Source organism: Rhinatrema bivittatum, chromosome 4 (assembly GCF_901001135.1).
Source record: "Rhinatrema bivittatum chromosome 4, aRhiBiv1.1, whole genome shotgun sequence".
In the NCBI taxonomy this organism is placed as follows: domain Eukaryota; kingdom Metazoa; phylum Chordata; class Amphibia; order Gymnophiona; family Rhinatrematidae; genus Rhinatrema; species Rhinatrema bivittatum.
Window position 1 is genome coordinate 244,974,315 of NC_042618.1, and position 21,715 is coordinate 244,996,029.

At 43.9% G+C, this 21,715-nt stretch overlaps 1 protein-coding gene across 6 annotated transcripts in view; it reads left to right on the forward strand.

Annotated features, from left to right (window-relative positions):
* CCDC91 (coiled-coil domain containing 91) overlaps nucleotides 1–21,715 on the forward strand; it is an 843,537-nt gene that overhangs the window by 146,803 nt on the left and 675,019 nt on the right. For all 6 annotated transcript variants that reach the window (XM_029599989.1, XM_029599990.1, XM_029599992.1 and 3 more), the window contains exons 5-6: nucleotides 4,988–5,197; nucleotides 12,156–12,257. In XM_029599989.1, coding sequence (XP_029455849.1) covers nucleotides 4,988–5,197; nucleotides 12,156–12,257 — 312 coding nt within the window. The remainder of the gene's footprint in view (nucleotides 1–4,987; nucleotides 5,198–12,155; nucleotides 12,258–21,715) is intronic.

The following is a 21,715-nucleotide window of genomic DNA, read 5'->3' on the forward strand; positions in this document are numbered from 1 at the left end:
AGATGGCTGCGACCGCTATTACTCACTTCGTGCCTCACTACCCTCTCTCTTTTGGGAAGACTCGCGGCTGTGGCTAGCCGCTTCCAACACACATGGCTCCGTTCCAGGACTCCCCAGGGCAGTGAGTGCCGACCACGATGTCTCTCCGAGGCCTTCCTAGGTGCGTGCGCTTCATGGCCCTCCTTTAAGGACGCCAGGGCGGGAACCTCAGGGACGTCTCCCCTTGATGACATCACTAGCCCTGGACTCATAATCACCATCGGGGCCTGGCTCTAATCGACTTGGCAATGAGTTCCTTCCTTGCTGAATCTTGCTGATATCTCTACGGACGCTGGTTCCTGATTCCTGCTCCCTGGCATGAGACACTCTCGGGTACCCGCTCCTCGGGGGGCCCTGCTTCTGTCTATGGCTATCCGCTCCTCGGAGGGACCTGTGCCTCCGACGCTGCCTACCAGCTCCCCCACTTCTCAGGGTTGCTCCCGGAACTACTCTACTCGTGGAGACTCAGCGTGGTGTACCCCGCTCTGCGGACCATTGCCTTTCGACTCTGTTTCATGGAGACTTAGCACTGGTGTACCCCGCTCTGTGGGCCATTGCCTGCGCTTGTGACTGAGCCGTGCCCCTCGCTCCTCAGGGTAGCGCGTTGTGTATTCCTGTGACTACACCTTGCTCCCCGCTCCTCGGGGTAGCGTCCTGCTTTATCTCAGAGACTGTACCGTACTCCTCCGCTCCTTGGAGAAGTGTCCTCTCGCACTGCCAGAGACCCCTGGGCTTCCCCGCTCCTCAGGTAAGCCTACGTCATTCCTCCCATGCTGACTCTCTCTGTGGCTCCGCCCCCTGGGTCACTCCCTCAACACTCCTCCATACCCTGCCTGCATTCCCTGTTCCTTGGGGGCCTGTTCAGCACTTCATTACTAGGACCTATTCTGGCAATTGTATCCACACCCCAGTCTCCTGCTCTCTCTGTACTTTCTGGGATGTGTCTCCTATTACTGCAGACCTTGCCTCCCGACGGTGAGGCTCAGTGGGGCTCCTCCCTGTGGGCGGTACCATCTCTCACCTTGGGCCAAGGGCCCACTAACCCACAAATCCTAACCTATATAAGCCTGCTCTTCTTTATCTTCTTTCTTGGGTACCAGCCCCAGTGGTGAGATCCAGCAGTTTTCGGCTGGGGGGTGTGTGAGAAAAGGGACCAGAAATCCTCCTTAGCTCTAACTCATCTTGCAGCACCACTTTAACCTGCTTCTGCATTTTGAGTATAGACTGGTATTACAAATCCTATAAGTGCCGTTAGGCTCCTCATGTTATCCTGAAGTCTAATGAAAATCCCTCCACCAAAACCCTTGCCTCTTGCTGCCTGGCGTTTTTACGCAGCTGCATACTCATTGCTTGCAAGGATACTGAGAGCACTGCTTTGTTTAAAGATTGGCCGATTTTGGACTGGCAGCCTTTGTGCGCTGCCTTGACAGTGAATTGCTTGGTGCCTCCCTCTTGCCAGAACTGGTGCATTTATGCTGGAACCTCCATGCCTCCTGCCAGGCGCACTGCTTATTATTAAATCGTTGGCATACCATGTGCAGACTTCTTTGCAGTAGTCTGGGTTAGAAATGTTGTTTGTTCTTCCACCGGGAAATTATTGTTGAGCCCTGTCATCTTTCCATGGAAGTGGAGGGAGTAAGGCTGTTGTGGTGTTTCATTTAACCCCAGGTCAATATCTTTAAAACCTCATCCCATAGGCTTATTAGCCAATTTTGCTTGAATTTCCCATCATAATGTAGCCATGTTCAAACCCTCAAATCCTGTGAATATGAATTACCATATCTGAATACTTTGTGGCTGGCTTACAAGTCTGTTCTTTTTTTTTTCCTATGACACTTGCTAGCACATGAAAACCTAATATCTAGCCTCACCATTTGGTATGCTTCTAAGACCCAGCAAATACCAATTCCCATGACTATCATTTTCACTGAGCCCACACTACCCACACCCCTTAAAAAGAGCCCATTTATAGAAAGGCCATTGAATGGAGATGAAAGGGTGGAGCTGGAAATCCATTCTATGGGGGCAAGAGGTCCCTGACAATTTCATGCAGCACGAGGATACACAATGCTTGCATGATATGTCTTTAAAACCTTCTGTCAGCAACTGGCAGATCATACCAATGGCCTGCTTTTCTTTTGGACTATCTTCTATGAGAAAATGATTGTCGTGTTGTTGTTTTGCCATATATCCTCTTTACCTCACCTGTTTGACTGTTGCCTTTAGTGCTGTATAATGCATTTGCAAGTGTTGCTGTATGCTTTGTCTATACAAGTTTTTTTGTTGTGAAAAAACCTTTGTTTCTATTGAGTAGGTCTGAATGTAAGGGGAAGAAACTTTTATTCCACATAGTAGTATATATATTCCCCCTTCCCTCAGAGGTGTTTGTGGGATGCAAAACAGAGATTGATGTGATACTTAGGGAGGTACAAGAGAAGGGAGGTCTCTTTCCATTATTCTCAAGTGTTCAGGATCTTGTCATCTGTTGCGTGCAAGGCTGTTGTATTCCAGGGCCCACCCACTTGTCATGTACTTCCTTCATCCTGTGAGCCATGTTGTAGCCTTATTTCTTTCTCCCTCAGATCTGCTTTTGACCACAGTGCTATACAGAAAGTCCTGATCCCCTGATCCCTTTCCCTCACTGTGTCAAATTCCTAACAAACTGCCTATTCCACAGAGAGAGTGATACTTACCTGGCAGGAATGGGGAAAGCATTAGATGGCAGCTGCTTTCTGTAAATCAAATAAAGAAAAATCCTGTAAATAGGGTGTTGCAAGAGGATTCTCCTCTCTGAAGGGGTATTAGTGAGATGTGGAGTTAGTTGTTTGTAAACCGATGTGATATGCATATGAATGTCGGTATATAACAAGTTTTAAATAAAATAAATAAATAAATTAGCACATGGAGCTAAAGTAATTTTATGCATGCAAAGCAGCTAATTTCAATAGGGGGTGGTGTTTGGCCTTAATATCATGCTATATCACCACGATATGGAATTATTGCTCAATAAACATTGTTTAATGCATGATAAACACTGTTTTCATGCATTAATCACTTATCGTGTCTTAGTGAATGAGGTCCTAAATGTGTGCTCAATAACAGAGTGAGTGAATGCTTGGGCCTCAGACCTCCTATCTGCTGGAATTCTAGAGAACATTGCAGGAGTGAGGAGTTAGCATCGACACCTATAGCCTGTATCACTTAGGAGACAGCAATAACATGATCCTAGAGAGAAGCTTTAGATGTTGTGAGCTTGAAAACAGCTGATGTGGCTACTAGAATTGTAGGTGATATTGCTGTTCCTGTCCCTCTGGCTTAACAAGGTGAATGTCCTTGTCATGGGTTATTTTGCTATGTTTTGGTGACTGGCATATGTGTGAGATACAGAGTGTGTGAATTCAAAGTTTGGAGTAAAGGAGGTTTTCACCCATACCTCTCCTCAATCAGAAAAAGGCAGAGAAATACAGGTTCAAGGAATTGTGGCAGGACCTGGGTAGCTGTTCGGTCCAGAGAACAATAGTACTTTCTGTTTCAGAAGAGCCTTTCTTTTTCTTATGGTGGCATCAGTGTGCAGTCGATAGCACCCATCAGGTATGCAGGCTATGGTGTGGAAATCCCTTTTCAGGTCCTGCCATTGTGGACTAAGAAATGTGATAAAATTCCAATTTAGCATGGTCTGTAGTCATTGGTGGAAATGTCTAGAGTAGGTGAGTTGCCCCATTCTGCTAACTAGAGCCACAGTGCTTTAAAAAGTCTCAGAGGCAAAAAAATGTAACAAGTGTAGCAGCTTGACAATGTCTTTTTTAATGTCATATAAGGCCCATAGCTTCTGACCTAAAGCAATACTTGTGAACAACTTCAGTATCAGGAAGGCCCAACCAAGTGATTCTGGACTTGAAAATCCAGGGATATGGCTGCCTTTATTCTGTCTCCTCTCCTAATGTGCTTCCTATTTTCTCTGTCCTCTTTCATCTCCTCTTCTTTCTCCTGCTCTTTTCTCCTCTCTTCTTTGCTCCTGCTTTCTCAAGTATTTCCTGCTAGAGTAGCCAGAACACTTCCACTCCCTGCCTAAAGGTGATAGGTTTTGGGCTCATTATTCTATCGTTTGCATCTCATGCTTATTAACACATACCTAGACATTATGATTTATTCTATACTTGATAAAAAGTCAATGGACGCCTTATTGTGCCTGTTAAGGCTTTAGTAAATAAGATGCCTGAGAACTGTTAGCGACCTTGAGTAAATCAGCCCCTTTGTCTTATCTTTTCACTATTCTGGTAGGTCCACAAATAGGTGTCAGTTCAATCAAGGTGTATATAATCTTTAGCATTTTTGCTGAGTCTTAAGATGCTTGTTAGTACCAATTAGGATGCTGCTTTTTCAGATTTTTGGCATTGTCCATTGTTAATCAGATTCAGACTTCTAGATTGTTTGCTGTAAACCACTGATTGTATATTAGATAATCTTAATGTTTGGTAATTAACATCCTTGGGCTGCATTTGAACAGTTGACCTAGAGATGACAGAACTCCTGAGCCAGTTTACCAAGTCATGCAGTTTGCACAAGCCAAAATGCAATCAATCCTTTGTGGTTGCCTGTATTGGATCCAAGGCTCAAGGCACATATTACAGTTGTATTATTCTTTGAGTCATGTAGTGGTTCTATTTTATTTTCAAAACAATTGCATTACTGAAAGATTTAAAACAAATTTTGTACAAACTTCAAAGAAAAGAGCTTGGTTCATTCATTTATATATATATATGTTAAATGAATTTTCTGTGGTTCTTAGGTATTGATTTGTTTGGTGTGTGATATTTTATTTTCTGTCTCTCTGTCCATGATTTGAATAAATATGTAAAATGTTTCTATGATTCCACTTTGTAGCTTTGGCAACAAATTCTTATATATATATTTCAAATATTTTTTTTTCTGTTTTCACATAAATTAGGTTCAGCTATCACCCAGCCCACCCTTGGATGATGCTTCAGTTTCCTCTCTGAGTTTGACTGAAGAAGAGAGTTTGGAAAATCTGACTGATTTTGAAAACAATACTAAGCCAGAGGAAGTAAAAAGGTCAAACATGCAATTCCAGCAAACAATTGCAAGTCTGGATGTTAAACTGAAGGCTGCTGAAAAAGAAAAGTGTAGAATTAAAAGGGTATGGCTGTAAATTTATGCAAAAGAAGTAATGAAGTAGACAGGTTTATAGTTATACTGCTATATTTAGCTATGTTTATTTATTCTGCTGTATTTATGCCTGTTGTAAGCTGTTTTTCTTCCAGGACAAGCAGGATGGTTGTCCTCACATATGGGTGACATCAGGATGGAGCCCTATCACAGAACACTTTTGTCAAAGTTTCTAGAACTTTGACTGGCACACTGAGCATGCCCAGCATGCCACTAACCCTGCAAGGGTCCCCTTTCAGTCTCTTTTTTTTCTGCGCAGCATTTGCCTCACGGTTCTCAGGAGCTCTGTGAGAATTCCTCACAACTTTTTCCTCACTGAACTTTTCTTAGAATTTCAAAACTTTTTTCCCCGTCCCGGGGTCCCCTATTGACTGCTGACCTCCGCTAATGCCGGTAAGTTTTTACCTCGTTCTTTGCGGTCGGTTCCCGGTGGTGCTTCCATCGGTGCCCGACGACCACCGACCGTGCACCGCTCTTACTTTTTGAAAAATGGCGACCGGTTTTCGAAAGTGCCCTGAGTGTCTGAGGACTATGTCCATAACGGACCCTCATGACGTTTGTGTCTTATGCTTGGGGGCCTTCCCACGACATCCAACGGTGCACTAGCTGTGCCCAGATGACTCCAAAAGGCCACCTGCTTAGATAAGATGGAACACCTTTTCAAATCTAAGTGTGCGTCTCCATCTACTCCGGCCAAGAGTACACAGAGTCAAAAACCCTCTTCATCGACTCTGTCGCCATCGACGTCTCAACATTGAGGCACCAGTGACCGGCCGTCACTGACATCTTTGCACTCAAAGGCATCAACATCTTTGTCCTCTGTGCTGGAGAAGGACCGGATCGAGCATTGAGAAAAGCACAGTCATCGACATCGACATGAGCCTTCTTTTGATGCCTGCACTGACAAACCTTCGACATCGACTGAGCCACCGGCCAAGAAGTCCCGGGGAGAGGAGCCTCCATCCTCCTCTGGACCCGGGACACCGAGGCGTTCCCCCACTTGCACTGGTGCCGGGATCCGAGACTCCACAGATTCATGTGAACCCTCCTGCAATGCCTACTGAGCCTCCAACCCTCGCTGCTGTGTTACCAGCACCAGCCTTCTGGGAGGAATTGGACTGGATGGTCCAAGAGGCAGTACTTCAGGCACTTCGTGGATTCCAATCACCACCAGCGCTGACTCCCATGCCGATGCCTGATCTGGTGCCTACCATGCTGGCTCCACTCCTTGAGTGATTGGATACTCTGATCAGTGCACTTCCATCAGTGCCCGTTCCTTCGGGACCAGCGGTGCCTCTGAAGCCATCGATTCCTCCGCCGACACTGATCCCGATTCCCTTGTCTTCGGATGAGGAAGAGCTTTTACTGATGCTGGAACCGATTCCAAGACCATCGGATCTACTGCCACCGCAACATCCATCAAAAACACCGATGCTATCGGTGCCACTGCCGTCTTTGATGCCACCTCCTCCTGTTTCAGTGCCTCCATCCTCCCCATTGGTGCCACTTCCAGATCCGGCTGGATTTGGACCTCTGCCTCCATCTGAATGCCTGCAGGGTGGAGGGGATCCACCATACAATCCCTGGGGTGATGATTCATCTGATTCTCAAGACTCCAAAGAACTTCTATCAGACCCATCGCCCCCAGAAGAATGCTGCCACTCCCCTCCTGAAGACCTCACATTTGCCAACTTCATAAAAGAGATGTCTGAAACCATCCCTTTTAAACTGCAAACGGAGAAGGATGCCAGGCATAAAATGCTGGAGGTACTGCAGTTTGTGGATGCTCCCTAGGAAGTGATGGCAGTTCCAGTACACGAAGTGCTCCTCGATTTGTTTCATTGTACCTGGGAACACCCTGGTACAGTTCCACCAGTTAACAAGAAAACTGATGCCACATACCTGGTTCAGTCAGCTCCAGGATTTCAGAAAAGCCAGCTGCCCCACTACTCTGTAGTGGTTGAGTCTGCCCAGAAGAAGGCCAAGAGATCCCGGTCTCATTCTCCAGGTAAAGACCAAACGTTCTTGGATGCCTTTGGCCAAAGAGTGTTCCAAGAATGAATGCTCATGGCACGTATAGCAGCCTACCAGCTATACATGACTCAATACTTGAGGAATCTTTGGAAACAAGTCCAAGACTTCTCCAAGACCCTGCCAGAGGAATTTCAGGAGGGACTCACTGCGATCCTCCAAAAAGGACTTGATGCTGGAAAGCACGAAGTTAGGGCAGCGAACGGCATTTTTGAGACTGGCTCCAGAGTCTCAGTGGCGGGAATAAGCGCCATACAATGGGCATGGCTCAGATCTTCTGACCTATGCCAAGAAGTCCAGGAAAGATTGGCAGACCTTCCATGCACAGGGGACAAGTTATTTGGCAAAAAAATTCAGGAAACAGTGGCGCAACTCAAAGATCACCATGAAACCTTGCACCAGCTGTCCACTGTTCCCTCGGACATCTCACCTACTGCCAAGAGGTCATTTAGACAGGAACCTAGGAGGCTATCCTATAAACCATGTAGGTATTACCTTCCTTCATCCCATGCTTAACTGCCCAGACCCTCTCAAAGAGGACAGCCTCGGCAACACAGGGCCCCAAAAAGCCCAACTAGCTCCACAGACTGGTCCGGCTTCGGGGTTTTGACTCCCTTCTAGAGAGCAGCAGTCGATCCTCACCTCTAACAAAATTTCCTGTGGGGGGCCGCCTGTGCCACTTTGCCAACATATGGCACATAATCACGACAGACCAATGGGTCCTTTCTGTGGTTGCCTACGGTTACCATCTAAACTTCCTTACACTACCCCGGACTCTCCACCACGTGGAGTCTAACCGACCATACTCCACTTCTTGAGGCAGAACTCACCATTTTCCTCCAGTCCAATGCTGTGGAACCAGTTCCCTGGCTGCAGCGAGGAAAAGAGTTCTACTCTCGATATTTTCTAATTCCAAAACAGTCAGGCGGCATACGTCCTATTCTGGACCTCCGTGCCATAAACAAACACCTCCGCAAGGAAAAGTTCAGGATGGTCACCTTGGGCACCGTGCGCCTCCTGCAAAAGGGTGATTGGATCTGCTCTCTAGATCTTCAAGAGGCTTTTGCCCACATAGCCATATCCCCTCCTCACCGAAAATATCTCAGGTTCTTTGTAGGTCAAAGGCATTTCCAGTACCGAGTGCTGCCGTTTGGCCTGGCGTCAGCACCTCAAGTATTTACCAAATGCTTGGCAGTAGTAGCAGCTTACCTGCGTCTACACAGTATCCACGTCTATCTGTATCTAGACGATTGGCTACTCAGAGGTCCATCCAAGCAAGGAGTGCTTCAATCCCTTCATTTTACCATCAGCCTGCTACAATCCTTGGAGTTTCTCATAAACTATCCTAAGTCACATCTGACTCTATCACACACCCTCTCGTTCATTGGAGCAGATCTAAACACCATTCAAGCCAAAGGGGCAGATTTTCAAAGGGTTACGCGCGTAACCCTTTAACACCCCTTCTGCGCGCGCTGAGCCTAAGCCCTGGGACGCGCGTATGACCTGGGGCTTTGAAAAAGGGGCGGGGGCATGGGCGGGACCAAGGCCTCTGGCATGGCAGCCGTGCTGGAGGAATCGCACGCCGGCAGCTGGCCGGTGTATGCAAGTTACACCTGCCAGAGGCAGGCGTAAATAGGACAACAAAGGGTGGGGGGGATTTAGGTAGGGCTAGGGGGTGGGTTAGATAGGGGAAGGGAGGGGAAGGTGGGGGGGAGCGGAGGGAACGGGGAAAGGCTTCAGAGCTCCCCTAGGGCTCGGCACGCGCAAGGTGCACAAATGTGCACCCCCTTGCATGTGCCGACCCTGGATTTTACAACATGCGCGTGGCTGCGCACGCATGTTATAAAATCAGGCGTAGATTTGTGCGTGCCGCGTAATTCTGAATATCTGGCCCAAAGCGTTCCTCCCAGAGGACCGAGCATGCACATTGTCGACCTTGGCCAAAGCAGTACAGACTCGCTGAACCACCACAGCTCGTCACCTGTCAACCTTACTAGGTCACATGGCATCCACGGTTCACGTAACCCCAATGGCTCAGTTAGTCATTAGAGTAGCACAATGGACTCTAAAGTCCCAGTGGTCCCAATCACACCAACCTTTGTCCCACATTGTCCATGTCGCCAACCAACTATGACTCTCAAATAGGACTACCCTTTCAACCCCTGTACCTCAGATTACATTAACCACAGATGCCTCCAATCTGGGTTGGGGAGCCCATGTCAACAACCTGCAAACCCACAAGACACCACCAAGGGTTGCCTTCGCCCATTCGTGAAAGTGTCTTCTATATGCCTACCCTTCACTTCCACTAATCAGCAAGACTCTCGTGAAGTTGCGGCAGGACCGGGACACAATGATCCTCATAGCCCCTCACTGGCCACAGCAGATTTGGTTTCCCATCCTTCGCGACCTCTCAGTCCAGCAACCAATTCGCCTGGGCACAGATCCAACTCTAATAATGCAGAACAATGGACTGTTGCGTCATCCAAACCTCCACTCCCTGTCTCTTTCAGCATGGATGTTGAAAGGTCAATACTACAATCCCTTCACCTTTCCGACAGTGTCCTAGGTCCTCGTAGCTTCACGAAAGCCTTCTACTAGGAAATCTTATCGTTCCAAATGGAAAAGATTCTCCTTGTGTGCCCCACAACAAGGTTCCTGGACTACCTCTGGTACCTCTCGGAGTCCGGCCTGCAAACTTCCTCCATCTGAGTACATGTCAGCGCCATATCCACTTACCACAAAGGTATAGGAGACGCCCCGATCTCGGCACAACCCTTTTGTAGGGCGCTTTATGAGAGGCTTGCTACAACTGAAGCCTCCACTGCATCCTCCTGTTCCGGCATGGGACCTCAATGTTGTGCTAGCACGGTTCATGAGACCTCTGTTCGAGCCCCTGCATTCCTGTGAGCTAAGTCATCTCACTTGGAAAGTGCTCTTTCTACTTGCTTTGACATCGGCTCGCAGAGTCAGTGAGCTCAGGCACTGGTAACATACCCACCTTATACCAAATTTCTCCACAATTGTGTGGTACTCCTCACTTACCCTAAATTTCTGCCAAAGGTTGTTTCTGATTTTCACTTGAATCAATCCATAATTCTCCCTACCTTTTTTCCAAAGCCTCACTCACAACCAGGTGAGCAGGCACTGCATTCCTTGGACTGTAAACGTGCTCTAACCTTTTATTCGGACCGCACTACAGCCCACAGGAAGTCCACTCAATTTTTTGTCTCCTTTGATGTCCAAACTGGGAGTTCCGGTGGGCAAGCACACCCTATCCACCTGGCTGGCGGACTGTATTACTTTCTGTTACCAACAAGCTGGCCTTCCTCTACAGGGATGCGTGAAAGCGCATTCAGTAAGAGCCATGGCAACATCAGTAGCACACCTCCGTTCTGTACCTCTTGCTGACATCTGTAGAGCTGCCACATGAAGCTCTCTCCACACCTTTGCAGCTCATTATAGTCTCGACAAGGCTGGCAGATAGGATTCCATATTTGGTCAGTCTGTCCTATGCTCAGCCTTTTGGCTAAGATCAAGTGTATGTAGTATAGTAATTTGTTTCCAGTTTATAACCCAACTTCCTTCCTGCGACCCGCTATGAAACTCAGGCTGCCCTCATACCTAAAACCACCCCTGTTGTTGTGCCCGTTGCACGTCGTTGGGTGCTTTTGGTTCACTCTATTCGGGCATCCTGTAGTTCACTATTCACCCATATGAGGACTACTATCCTGCTTGTCCTGGGAGAAAGCAGAGTTGCTTACCTGTAACAGGTGTTCTCTCAGGACAACAGGACGTTAGTCCTCACGAAGTCTGCCCGCCACCCTGTGGAGTTGGGTTCACTTACGTTTTCTTATTTTATTTTTCACTCGTACTTTTTGCTACAAACGAGACTGAAGGGGGACCCCTGCTGGATGCAGGGTTAGTGGCATGCTGGGCATGCTCAGTGTGCCAGTCAAAGTTCTAGAAACTTTGACAAAAGTGTTCCGAGAGGGCTTCATCCTGATGATGTCACCCATATGTGAGGACTTAACATCCTGTTGTCCTGGGAGAACACCTGTTACAGGTAAGCAACTCTGCTTTTTCTTATGGTTGTAACTGTCGCTCTGTGCAGGTTACCCCCATGCCTTCTGTTAAGGGTAGTAACTGCCATTCTGTGCAGGTTACCCCCATGCAGAAATGTTACACCATCCCTTACTCAAATTGAGCTTCTCATGTGCTGTCCAAGAAACATACACTATACAGTACTCTCTTAACTTTCTTACCTGATATGTTAATCAGCTGGTTTCATACCAGCTTTAATCTGCATAATGAGTTGTCTTCAGTTCGCACTGAATATGTTTGAACTAGTTGCAAATGTGTTGCAAATTAGATACATTAACACCGTGTTATATAACTTTATTTAGCATTCATATAACACATGGATACTGGGAAAGAGATCACACAACAGTTTGTAATAGATGTAATATGTATATGTGAAGGTGTCCATGCATACAGGAATTCAACCTCTTCTCTAGTAAGTCTATTTTTGCTTATCAAAGGAGCCTGGTCAAGATTAAAAGCAGTGTAAGCTAAGGAGTAGATTTTTAAAGAAGTGCACGTCCTTGTGCGCGCGCTTCCTGGCAACAGACAGAAAGGTGTTACCTTTATGGAAATTTTAAGATGACCTTCATAATAAGTACATCATTAGTATAAGCATCATAGATCCCAATTCCTTTTCTTAGAGCACTTATAGTTATGTGTGCCAAATAATATCACTTTTCACAGTTCTATACCAGAAATGAATAACTATTTTACTTGAATTGTGCTTGTAATTGTTGTATGAAAAGTTTAGATTAATTGAATATATAAAGTTCTTGAATTGAAGATTTGAGATGGTGTTCCTTGAATTTTGTCAGGAATTAGAAGACATGATGAAGCAAAATGCTATGGAAAAAGTATTACTGAAAGAAAAGGATGAGGAAATAGTCTCCCACCAAATTCGCTACAAACAGCTTCAGGTAAATTGCTTCTCTATACCCCCTCTCAAAATATATAAAGGTATTTTTTTAAATTCTCTTCCTTTTTATAAATACACTCAAAACGGATCACAGAATAGACTTATAAAATTTGAGTGAATGCTGGGATCTAGAGAAGGTTTCTGTAACAATGGTTGGATAACCGATTTGTTCAGAAGTTTTGGTAAATGATCTTCCTTCAAAGAGGTATTAATTGTTTTACTAACTGCTCCCCCATGAAAATGCCATTTTGGTCTTCTCTGTAGTGTTTAATTTTGTCTGAATTCATTCTTGCATTTAATGTCAGGCCTTTCTCACCAATGTTGCATGCTTCTTCACATTTTCTGCACTGAATAATTTACACTACATTAGAAGAGGAGCAAGAGCAGGATCCCTTTATGTTGAATGTTTTTCCCAAGTGGGTGACACTGGGGTCCTGTGATATATGCCTGATATAGTTTTTTTAAATTACTACTATTAGAAAGTTTTCAAATATAATCAAATGTGCATTCAATGTCCCTTTAAATTACCTTACCATTACTATTAACATTTATACAGGGTTTTTGACTTAAGGCATTTTGAGTTGTGATTCAGAGTTGCAGCATTTCTAAATTGATGCCTGTTGTCATGGTTGAACCAAGATACTAGTTCCAGAGGCCATATCTCAAATTTCTATTTTGCCATAAGATGTAATTTCCAGGGTTTCCTGCATGGGGGGAGGCCCTTCATATTGTTAATTGTATTTTCCAGTTTCAAGTATTGTGTACAGCAGTAATGATTACAACATGGTTAAGCATCAAAGTCACTACTCAATGAAACACTGGAGAGAGATTCTTGCATATGGGCCTTTTAGTGCAAATAATGCTTTTAAAATTTAGATGCTTTTAAGTAAATTTAGATACAATCTTGTACCTCATGATGATAAAAGCCAATTGATACAGACTTTAAGTTGATGATTGCTTCCCTCCCATTGGATATAGGGCAAGTAATTGGCTTCCCTCCCAATGCAGGTGAAGTAGCACTGATGGGATTATATCACATAGACATTTTTTCTCCTACTTCCTTCTTGCAGTTTTTCCTCTGAACTCCTTAGTTTCCTCACAGCACCTGAATGGCACCAGTCTTTCTCTCTTTCATACCTTCATAGCATCAGGATGATACTCTTATAGCTTCTTTTCTCCTTATATCTAGTAGATGTACTGTGGACCCTGGATGGGGTCCAACTCCTCTCCTCTTTCCCCTTTCTCCTCCATTCTCTCCTATGGATGGCTGGAAGTCAACCTTTCCTTGGATCTTGATGACTTCAGATCCCTCTTGCATGAAGTAAACCTCTCCCAGTTGAAGGTAGCGTAGAAATGAAATGAGCTTAACTGAATTCCAAGTTACTGAGAACTCCAACCTCATATAAGTCAATTAAAGAAGATAGAGTAGAATGAGAGGGTGGAAAGAAACTCTAATTGAAATAAAATGCTCCATGGAGGCAGAAAATTAGAGAACAGCATAGGACATGCTGCCTTTGCAAAATCAAAAGGTGAATCCACAAGATAAAATGGTGTTAAGGCATTAAATGCCAGAGGAGCCTCCATTTACTAGCTTCCACATAGGGGAGCTCTAAACCTAAAATGTTATCACTAAGTCTCTCCCTAGACCATTGATACATTCTTCTATCCAGCTCTACTAGGGGACTAACATGATCCCTACATACAATACTTGTTTCAACGTTAAGGTGCCCAAGCATCTCCCAAGAGGCACATATTGGTATGCTGATGATCATGAAGCTACGCAAGGTGATGTCAGTAGGAAAAGTATAAAGGACAACTTCTCCTCAAAAGAGTATCAGTGCAATGTCCTCTTCAGAAAAAAAAAAGTAATGCTTTAAAATGTATGTGCTTTTTATAACACTATATATTATTAAATTCAAGGCTATTTTGGTGAAATATGTTATTGGGCCATGGTGCTGAAATCAGATCCCCCATTTATAACATTGTTCTTATGGGACAGTCTGTTTTGATTTAAACATTTGGACTTTAGACACAGTTTTCAGGAACCAAATGTGTCTTTGTATGTGTATCTGTATAGCCCTACAAGAAACGTAGCCCTGTACAGATACACATATAATAGACAGTCCCTTCTTGGTGAAGCTTACAATATAGTTGAGACAAACAAAACAAGTGAAGCAGGGATCTGATTTAAAGTATCAAACCATGAACATCTTATAGCACATTCAACAAAAAACAAATGGCATAGTTTGTAAAGTATGTTAGAAAATCACATAAAACAAGTTGAGCAATTCATCAGATTTTAAAGAAACACTGCCAGAATTCACCCATCTGACGTTCCAGCCTAATTAAGTTTCATTTTCACGGTCTCTTTGTAATGTACTCATGAAAAGGACCCAGTTGGACAAAAATAAATCATGTTCTTTTAGAAACATTTTTACTTTTTTCATGTCAATTCCTTGGGTTTTCCCAACCATCCCTCTATAATCTGGGAAATCACAGAACTTCACCGTGCTACCCAAAGTAATTACATGATAAGGATCTTATTGGTACCACACATATACCAAAAGGTAAATTTCAAATTTAAGATGACTTTGTATTCTACAAATTTATTTAATACCTTTTTGTATTACTGACCAAAATTTCTAAATATGAACACAGACCCCCACCACATGTGGAAACAATTACACTCAACTCCATAACTTCTCCAACAAAGATAAGACTTTTATTCCTTCCACTTTGACTAATTTTAAGAGCTATAAATAAAGTCTAGATAACCGCTTATATTACAACTGTCAATACATCATGGAGAAGGAGCAAATGCGATGCAGATCTGTGAATCTTTCTCCAGTGCTCTGTCAAGTGGTTCATCCACTGATATAAGCATTAACATGTAACTGCTTATTATTTCCCTCATTCTCCTGGAGGGTTTTATAAACTTCAGTGTAAGTTACTGTATCTTTTGCCTTCAAAAAGAGATATCTCAAACTGATGAGGCAAGCATAATATATTTTCCTTATAACTCACTTTTATTCCATGAGATCTTAATTGAAAATATTGAAATAATGGTATCTATAATCCAGTTATCCTATCTGCATATAAAGAAAATAATCTCCTTCAAATCAGTATATGACTATTTTGATATTCCCTGTTCTTTTAACGTATTACTCCATCCTCTGAACAATTAACTAATATGTTTTTTTTTTTTTTTTGCAGATATGCTTTACTGAACTATATACAGAAATACCCTTTTTGAATAAAATGTTCAAATAAAATTATTTGATCAGTGGTTATTTATATGTCCAGCTCTTAAACATTAGAGGCTTGATATAATATTTAGGTATTTTAAATGTTTAGAATATACAATATAAATGTGCTGTTAAAGGTTAGCAAATCTACTTTATGCTATATTCATAATGTAGTTCAGCAATAATATAGGCAGTCCGTGTCCTCCATTGCATCCCCATCAATGGTCTGTATTAGTCAATGAAGAGTTGGTAGTCCTTGTATGAATGAAAAAGGTGCAAATTTATTTAAAAAGTTCCTTTTGTATCTGAGCCAGGTTAAATCTGAATGTTACTTGCCTTGGATAGCTAGGCAGCCCCTTTCCACCAAGTTTTATGTCTTTTCATTTTTAAGATAGGCTATATTTCTAACCTCAGGGGCTCTTTTGTGTTCATGATATCCAACATGGCTAAACCCAGTCACACCAAGCAGCTTCTAGAGGTACACTGGGTGCTATGCCATGCTTCTCTCCTACCAGTTTGGAATAGCACCTTCTACCTTCCCCTGCATGTAAAGACTTTCCCTATAGGGACAATTATCCCTTAATGTCTACCTTCTTTGGCTCGTGTATCCCACCACAGGCCTCGGTCAGTCATAAGAATATATAAGACATGCCATACTGAGTCAGAACAAGGGTCCATCAAGCCCACCATCCTGTTTCCAACAGTAGCCAATCTAAGTCACTAGTACTTGGCAAGTACCCAAATATTAAATAGATCCCAAGCTACTATTCTTTATTGATTAATATAAGTTTATGGACTTATCCTCTAGGAATTTATCCAAACCTTTTTTAAATCCAGTTACACTAACTGATGTAACTGCATCCTTTGGTAATGAATTCCAGAGCTTAATTATGCATTGAGTGAAAAAGAATTTTCTCCAATTTGTTTTAAATGAGCTACTTGCTAATTTCATGGAGTGCCCCTTAGTCCTTTTATTATATGAGAGAGTAAATAACCGATTTACATTTACCTGTTGAAGTCCTTTCATGATTTTGTAGACCTCTATCATATCCCCCCTCAGCCATCTCTTCTCCAAGCTGAAGAGCCCTAATCTTTTTAGCCTTTCCTCATAGGAGAGCCGTTCCATCCACTTTAACATTTTGGTCATCCTTCTTTGTACTTTCTCTAGTGCAACTATATCTTTTTTGAGACATGGCGACCAGAATTGCACACCGCATTCAAGGTGCGGTCTCACTGTGCAGCGATACAGAGACTTTGTCATCCACTGATTTATTTGCCATTCCCTTCCTAATAATTCCTAACATTGTTTGCTTTTTTGACTGCCACAGCACACTGAGCTATTTCATTGTATTTTGCACTATGATACCTTGATCTCTTTCCTGGGTGGTAATTCCTAATATGGAAGCCTATCATTGTGTAACTATAGCAAGGGTTATTTTTCCCTAAATGCATCACCTTGTACTTGTTCACATTAAATTTCATTTGCCATTTGAACACCCAATCTTCCAGCCTCATAAGGTCCTCCTGCAGGTTATTAGAATCTGCTTGAGATTTGATTACTCTGCATAATTTTGTGTCAACTGTAAATTTGATCACCTCACTTGTCGTACCCCTTTCCAGATCATTTATAAATTTATTAAAAAGCACCAGTCCAAGTACAGATCCCTGAGGTACGCCACTGTTTACCTTTTTCCCCTCTGTGAAAACAGACCATTTAATCCTACTCTCTGTTTCCTGTCTTTTAACCACTTTGTAATCCACAAAAGGACATTGCTGCCTATCTAATGACTTTTTAGTTTTCTTAGAAGCCTTTCATGAGGGACTTTGTTGATCGCCTTCTGAAAATCCAAATACACCACATCTACTGATTCACCTATGTCCACATGTTTATTCACCCCTTCAAAAAAATGTAGATTTGTGAGGCTGGACTTAGAAACATAGAAACATAGACATGATGGCAGAAAAAGACCAATCGGCCCATCCAGTCTGCCCAGCAAGCTCCCATACTTATTTTCCCATACTTATCTGTTTCATCAACAACCAAGTTCAGGGCCCTTGTTGGTAATTGTTTGATTCAAATTTCCTGCCCTCCCCTGTCATTGATGCACAGAGTAATGTTGGAGTTTCATCAAGGGTGAGCATAAGGCTTAATGGTTAAGGGTAGTAACCACCTCATCAAGCAAGTTACCCCGATGCTTGTTTACCCCGACTGCACAGATCAATGCCTTGTAGTCTGAATGTAATCCTGTTTTCCACATTTCCCCTGCCGTTGAAGCAGAGAGCAATGCCATATAAGCATTCAAAGTGATGATTCAGGCTTAATTGGTTTAGGGTGGTAACCGCCGTAATAAGCAAGCTATGCCCAGGCTTATTTGTTTACTCAGATTGTGAAGTTCAGTCCTTGTTGGCTTGTGTCTGAAAGCAAATCCTCTTTTCACATTTCCCCCTGCCGTAGAAACAGAGAGCAACGCTGTTTATGCATTCAAAGTGATGTATCAGACTTAATTGGTTTAAGGTAGTAACCGCCGTAATAAGCAAGCTACCCCCACGCTTATTTGTTTAACCAGATTGTGAAGTCCTGACCTTGTTGGTAGTTATCTGAATGCAAATCCTCTTTTCCACATTTCCCCTTTCAGTTGAAGCAGAGAGTAATGTTGGAGTTGCATTAACCGTGCGAAGGCTTATTGAGTAAGGATAGTAATCACCAGGTACTAGCCTCCACTCCAGTAATCCACCCCGATCACTCTTCTCTTCATTCCCATCCTCTAGCCTTTATGGATCCACAGTGTTTATCCCATGCCCCTTTGAAATCCTTCACAGTTTTAGTCTTCACCACTCCCTCTGGAAGGGCATTCCAGGCATCCACCACCCTCTCCGTGAAGAAATACTTCCTGACATTGGTTCTGAGTCTTCCTCCCTGGAGCTTCAAATCGTGGCCCCTAGTTCTGCTGATTTTTTTCCAGTATAAAAGGTTTGTTTTTGACCATGGATCAATAAAACCTTTCAAGTGTCTGAAAGTCTGTATCATATCACTTCTGCTCCTCCTCTCCTCCAGGGTGTACATGTTTAGGTTCTTCAACACTCTCCTCATAAGTCATTTTATGTAGACCATCCACCTTTTTGGTCGCCCTTCTCGGGACTGCCTCCATCCTGTCTCTGATCCTTTGGAAATGCGGTCTCCAGAACTGAACACAGTACTCCAGGTGAGGCCTCACCAAGGCCCTGTACAAGTGGATCATTACTTCCTTTTTTTTTACTAGATATTCCTCTCTCTATGCAGCCCAGCATTCTTCTGGCTTTAGCTATCGCCTTGTCACATTGTTTCGCCGACTTTAGATCGTTAGACACTATCACCCCAAGGTCTCTCTCCTGCTCCGTGCACATCAGCTCTTCACCCCCCATCGAATAAAGTTCTTTTGGATTTCCACACCCCACATGCCTGACTCTACACTTCTTGACATTGAATCTCAGTTGCCATATCTTCGACCACTCTTCCAGCTTTCTTAAATCCCATCTCATTCTCTCAATTCCTTCCGGCATGTCCACTCTGTTGCAGATCTTAGTGTCATCCGCAAAAAGACAAACCTTACCTTCTATCCCATCCGCAATGTCGCTCACAAAGATATTGAACCAGACCGGTCCCAACACCGATCCTTGCGGCACTCTGCTTAACACCGCTCTCTCTTCAGAGTAAGTTCCATTTACCATCACACATTGTCTTTTGTCCGTCAACCAGTTTGCAATCCAGGCCACCACCTCGGCACTCACTCCTAAGCTTCTCATTTTATTCACAAACCACCTGTGCGGTACCGTATCAAAAGCTTTACTGAAATCCAAGTAGATGACATCAAGCGCTCTTCCTTGATCTAGTTCCCTAGCCACCCAGTCAAAAAAGTCAATCAGATTTGTCTGATAGGACCTACCCCGGTGAATCCATGCTGCCTCTGGTCCAGCAATTCTTCTGTCAGTAGATAGTTCACTATTCTTTCTTTCAGTAGCGACTCCATTACTTTTCCCACCACCGAGGTGAGGCTAACCGGCCTGTAGTTTCCAGCCTCCTCTCTGCTCCCACTCTTGTGAAGCGGGACCACCACTGCTCTTCTCCAATTATTTATTTATTACTCAGCACCAGTCCCGTTTCCAGGGATCTATTGAACAGGTCACACAGCGGACCCGCCAGCACATCTCTGAGCTCCCTCAGTATCCTGGGATGAACCTCATCAGAACCCATGGCTTTGTCCACTTTCAGTTTTCCTAGCTCTTTGTTATGCTCTCCTTCTCCAGAGGGGAGGAGTTAGCAATCTGCTATCGCTCACCCCGCCAGGAGGGCGGAGTTAGCAAGCTGTTCTGCTGTTCTCCTGAAAGGGGAAGGAGTAGTGATATGACATGACCTGCTCCTCCAGAGGGGAAGAGTTAGCTATCTGTAGATCTGTTAGCGAACTGCTGTTAGATGTTCCTGTAAGGAAAGGAAGTAGCACTCTGTTACCAATCTGTTAAGGAGTAGCAATCTGTTATGGATCAACTCTACAAGGAAGAGGAGTTGGCAAACTTGTATAATGATACTCTTCTGAGGAGAGGAGCTAACAATAGGTATAATGTACTTCGCTACTGAGATAGCAATCTTGTCATGCCCCACTACGGAGTAGCAATCTGTATATATGTATAAGCTGCTGGCAAGTCTTAGAGAAAGAGGAGTAGCTGTCTATATAATATTTCCGTGAGCGGAGTTAGTGGTCTGTAGTGGTTGGCTCCTACATGGTGACAATAGTGAAAGGAATGACCACTTGGAGGAAATGGTGAATCCTTGGGCAGATGACAGCGCCCCCAGGAGGAGATCCTGAGAGGAACCATCGGCTAGGCTAGAATATGAGATAAACACAATAGTTCTTTATTAGACTGGAAGCTGGACCACCAGGGGTGGCAGTAGTGAGTCGCTGTGTCCGGCAAGGCTGAAGTCCTTCTGATACCTGAATATAATCTCTGGGTCGTTGAGCTGTAGAGAGAGACTAGAGATAGTGAGTAGACAGGGTATACTGGATACAAGATGGTACACTCACAATAGTAGATGTCTGCAGTAGTCTCTATGACACAGAGAGTCTTCAGTACATTCAGGAACAGGAGCCGTAGGAGAGCACTGGTTCCCACAAACAGTCTGTAATAAGAACTCACAATTGCTGTATATGAAATGGCTTCTAGAGTAGAAAAGAGTCTGTATAAGATTCTAGGAGCATAGGCCCTCGTGGAGCGAGTACCGGTTCCTATCTATAATCTTGCCAATGTAACTCTTGATCTCTGTACCTGCGATAACGTCCGGATGGAAGGGAGTCTTCAGAGCAAATAGGAATGTAGGCCCTCATGGAGCGAGTACCGATTCCTAAATAATAGAATTCACTTTTTAAAGTACAAATGGATGATGTCACTACGGAGGGACGCCCACGAGGTCCGCGCCCTTGCTGAGACTAGTCTGAGCGTGCGTGCCCTTACGTCATCGGGAACATTGCGGATCCGTAGCATCAGGCCAGCCCAGGGGAACCGGGACAAAGGAGGCGGAGAGAAGCCGTGGCCGCATCTGGCCGTCAGAGCCGAAAGGAGTCGTATACCAGGTAGAGAGGGTGGAGCGAGGGGTGAGAAGAGGCACAAACGCAACACTCTTCCCATACATTCTCTACTGTAAACAGAGTTACATCTACTCCACTCCCCTCCAGTTTCTTGTTAACTAGCGACGGTCCTTCTCCAGGGTCCTCTTGTGAACACCGAACTGAAGTATTTGTTTAATATTTCTGCCATTTCTTTGTCTCTCTCCACACATTGATCCTTATCACCTTTCAATTTCACTATACCACTTTGAACTTTTCTCCTTTCTCTGATGTTTCTGAAAAATGTTTTGTCACCTCGCTTTACCTCTTTGGTAATTCTTTCTTCCGCTTGACTTTTTGCCATCTTGATTGCTTTCTTAGTCTCCCTCAGTTCCACCAGATATTCTTCCTTGTGCTTCTCCCTTTGGGATCCTTTATATTTCTTGAACGCTGTTCTTTTACCTTTTATTTTGTCAGCCACCTTCTTTGAGAAACAGATAGGTTTCATTTTTCTTTTGCTTTTCTTTACTCTTCTAACATATAGATTAGTTGCCTTGGTAATTGCTGCTTTTAGTTTGGTCCATTGTTGTTCCACATCTCTCTTGTTCTCCCAGCCTTCTAGTTCTTCTTCCAGGTAC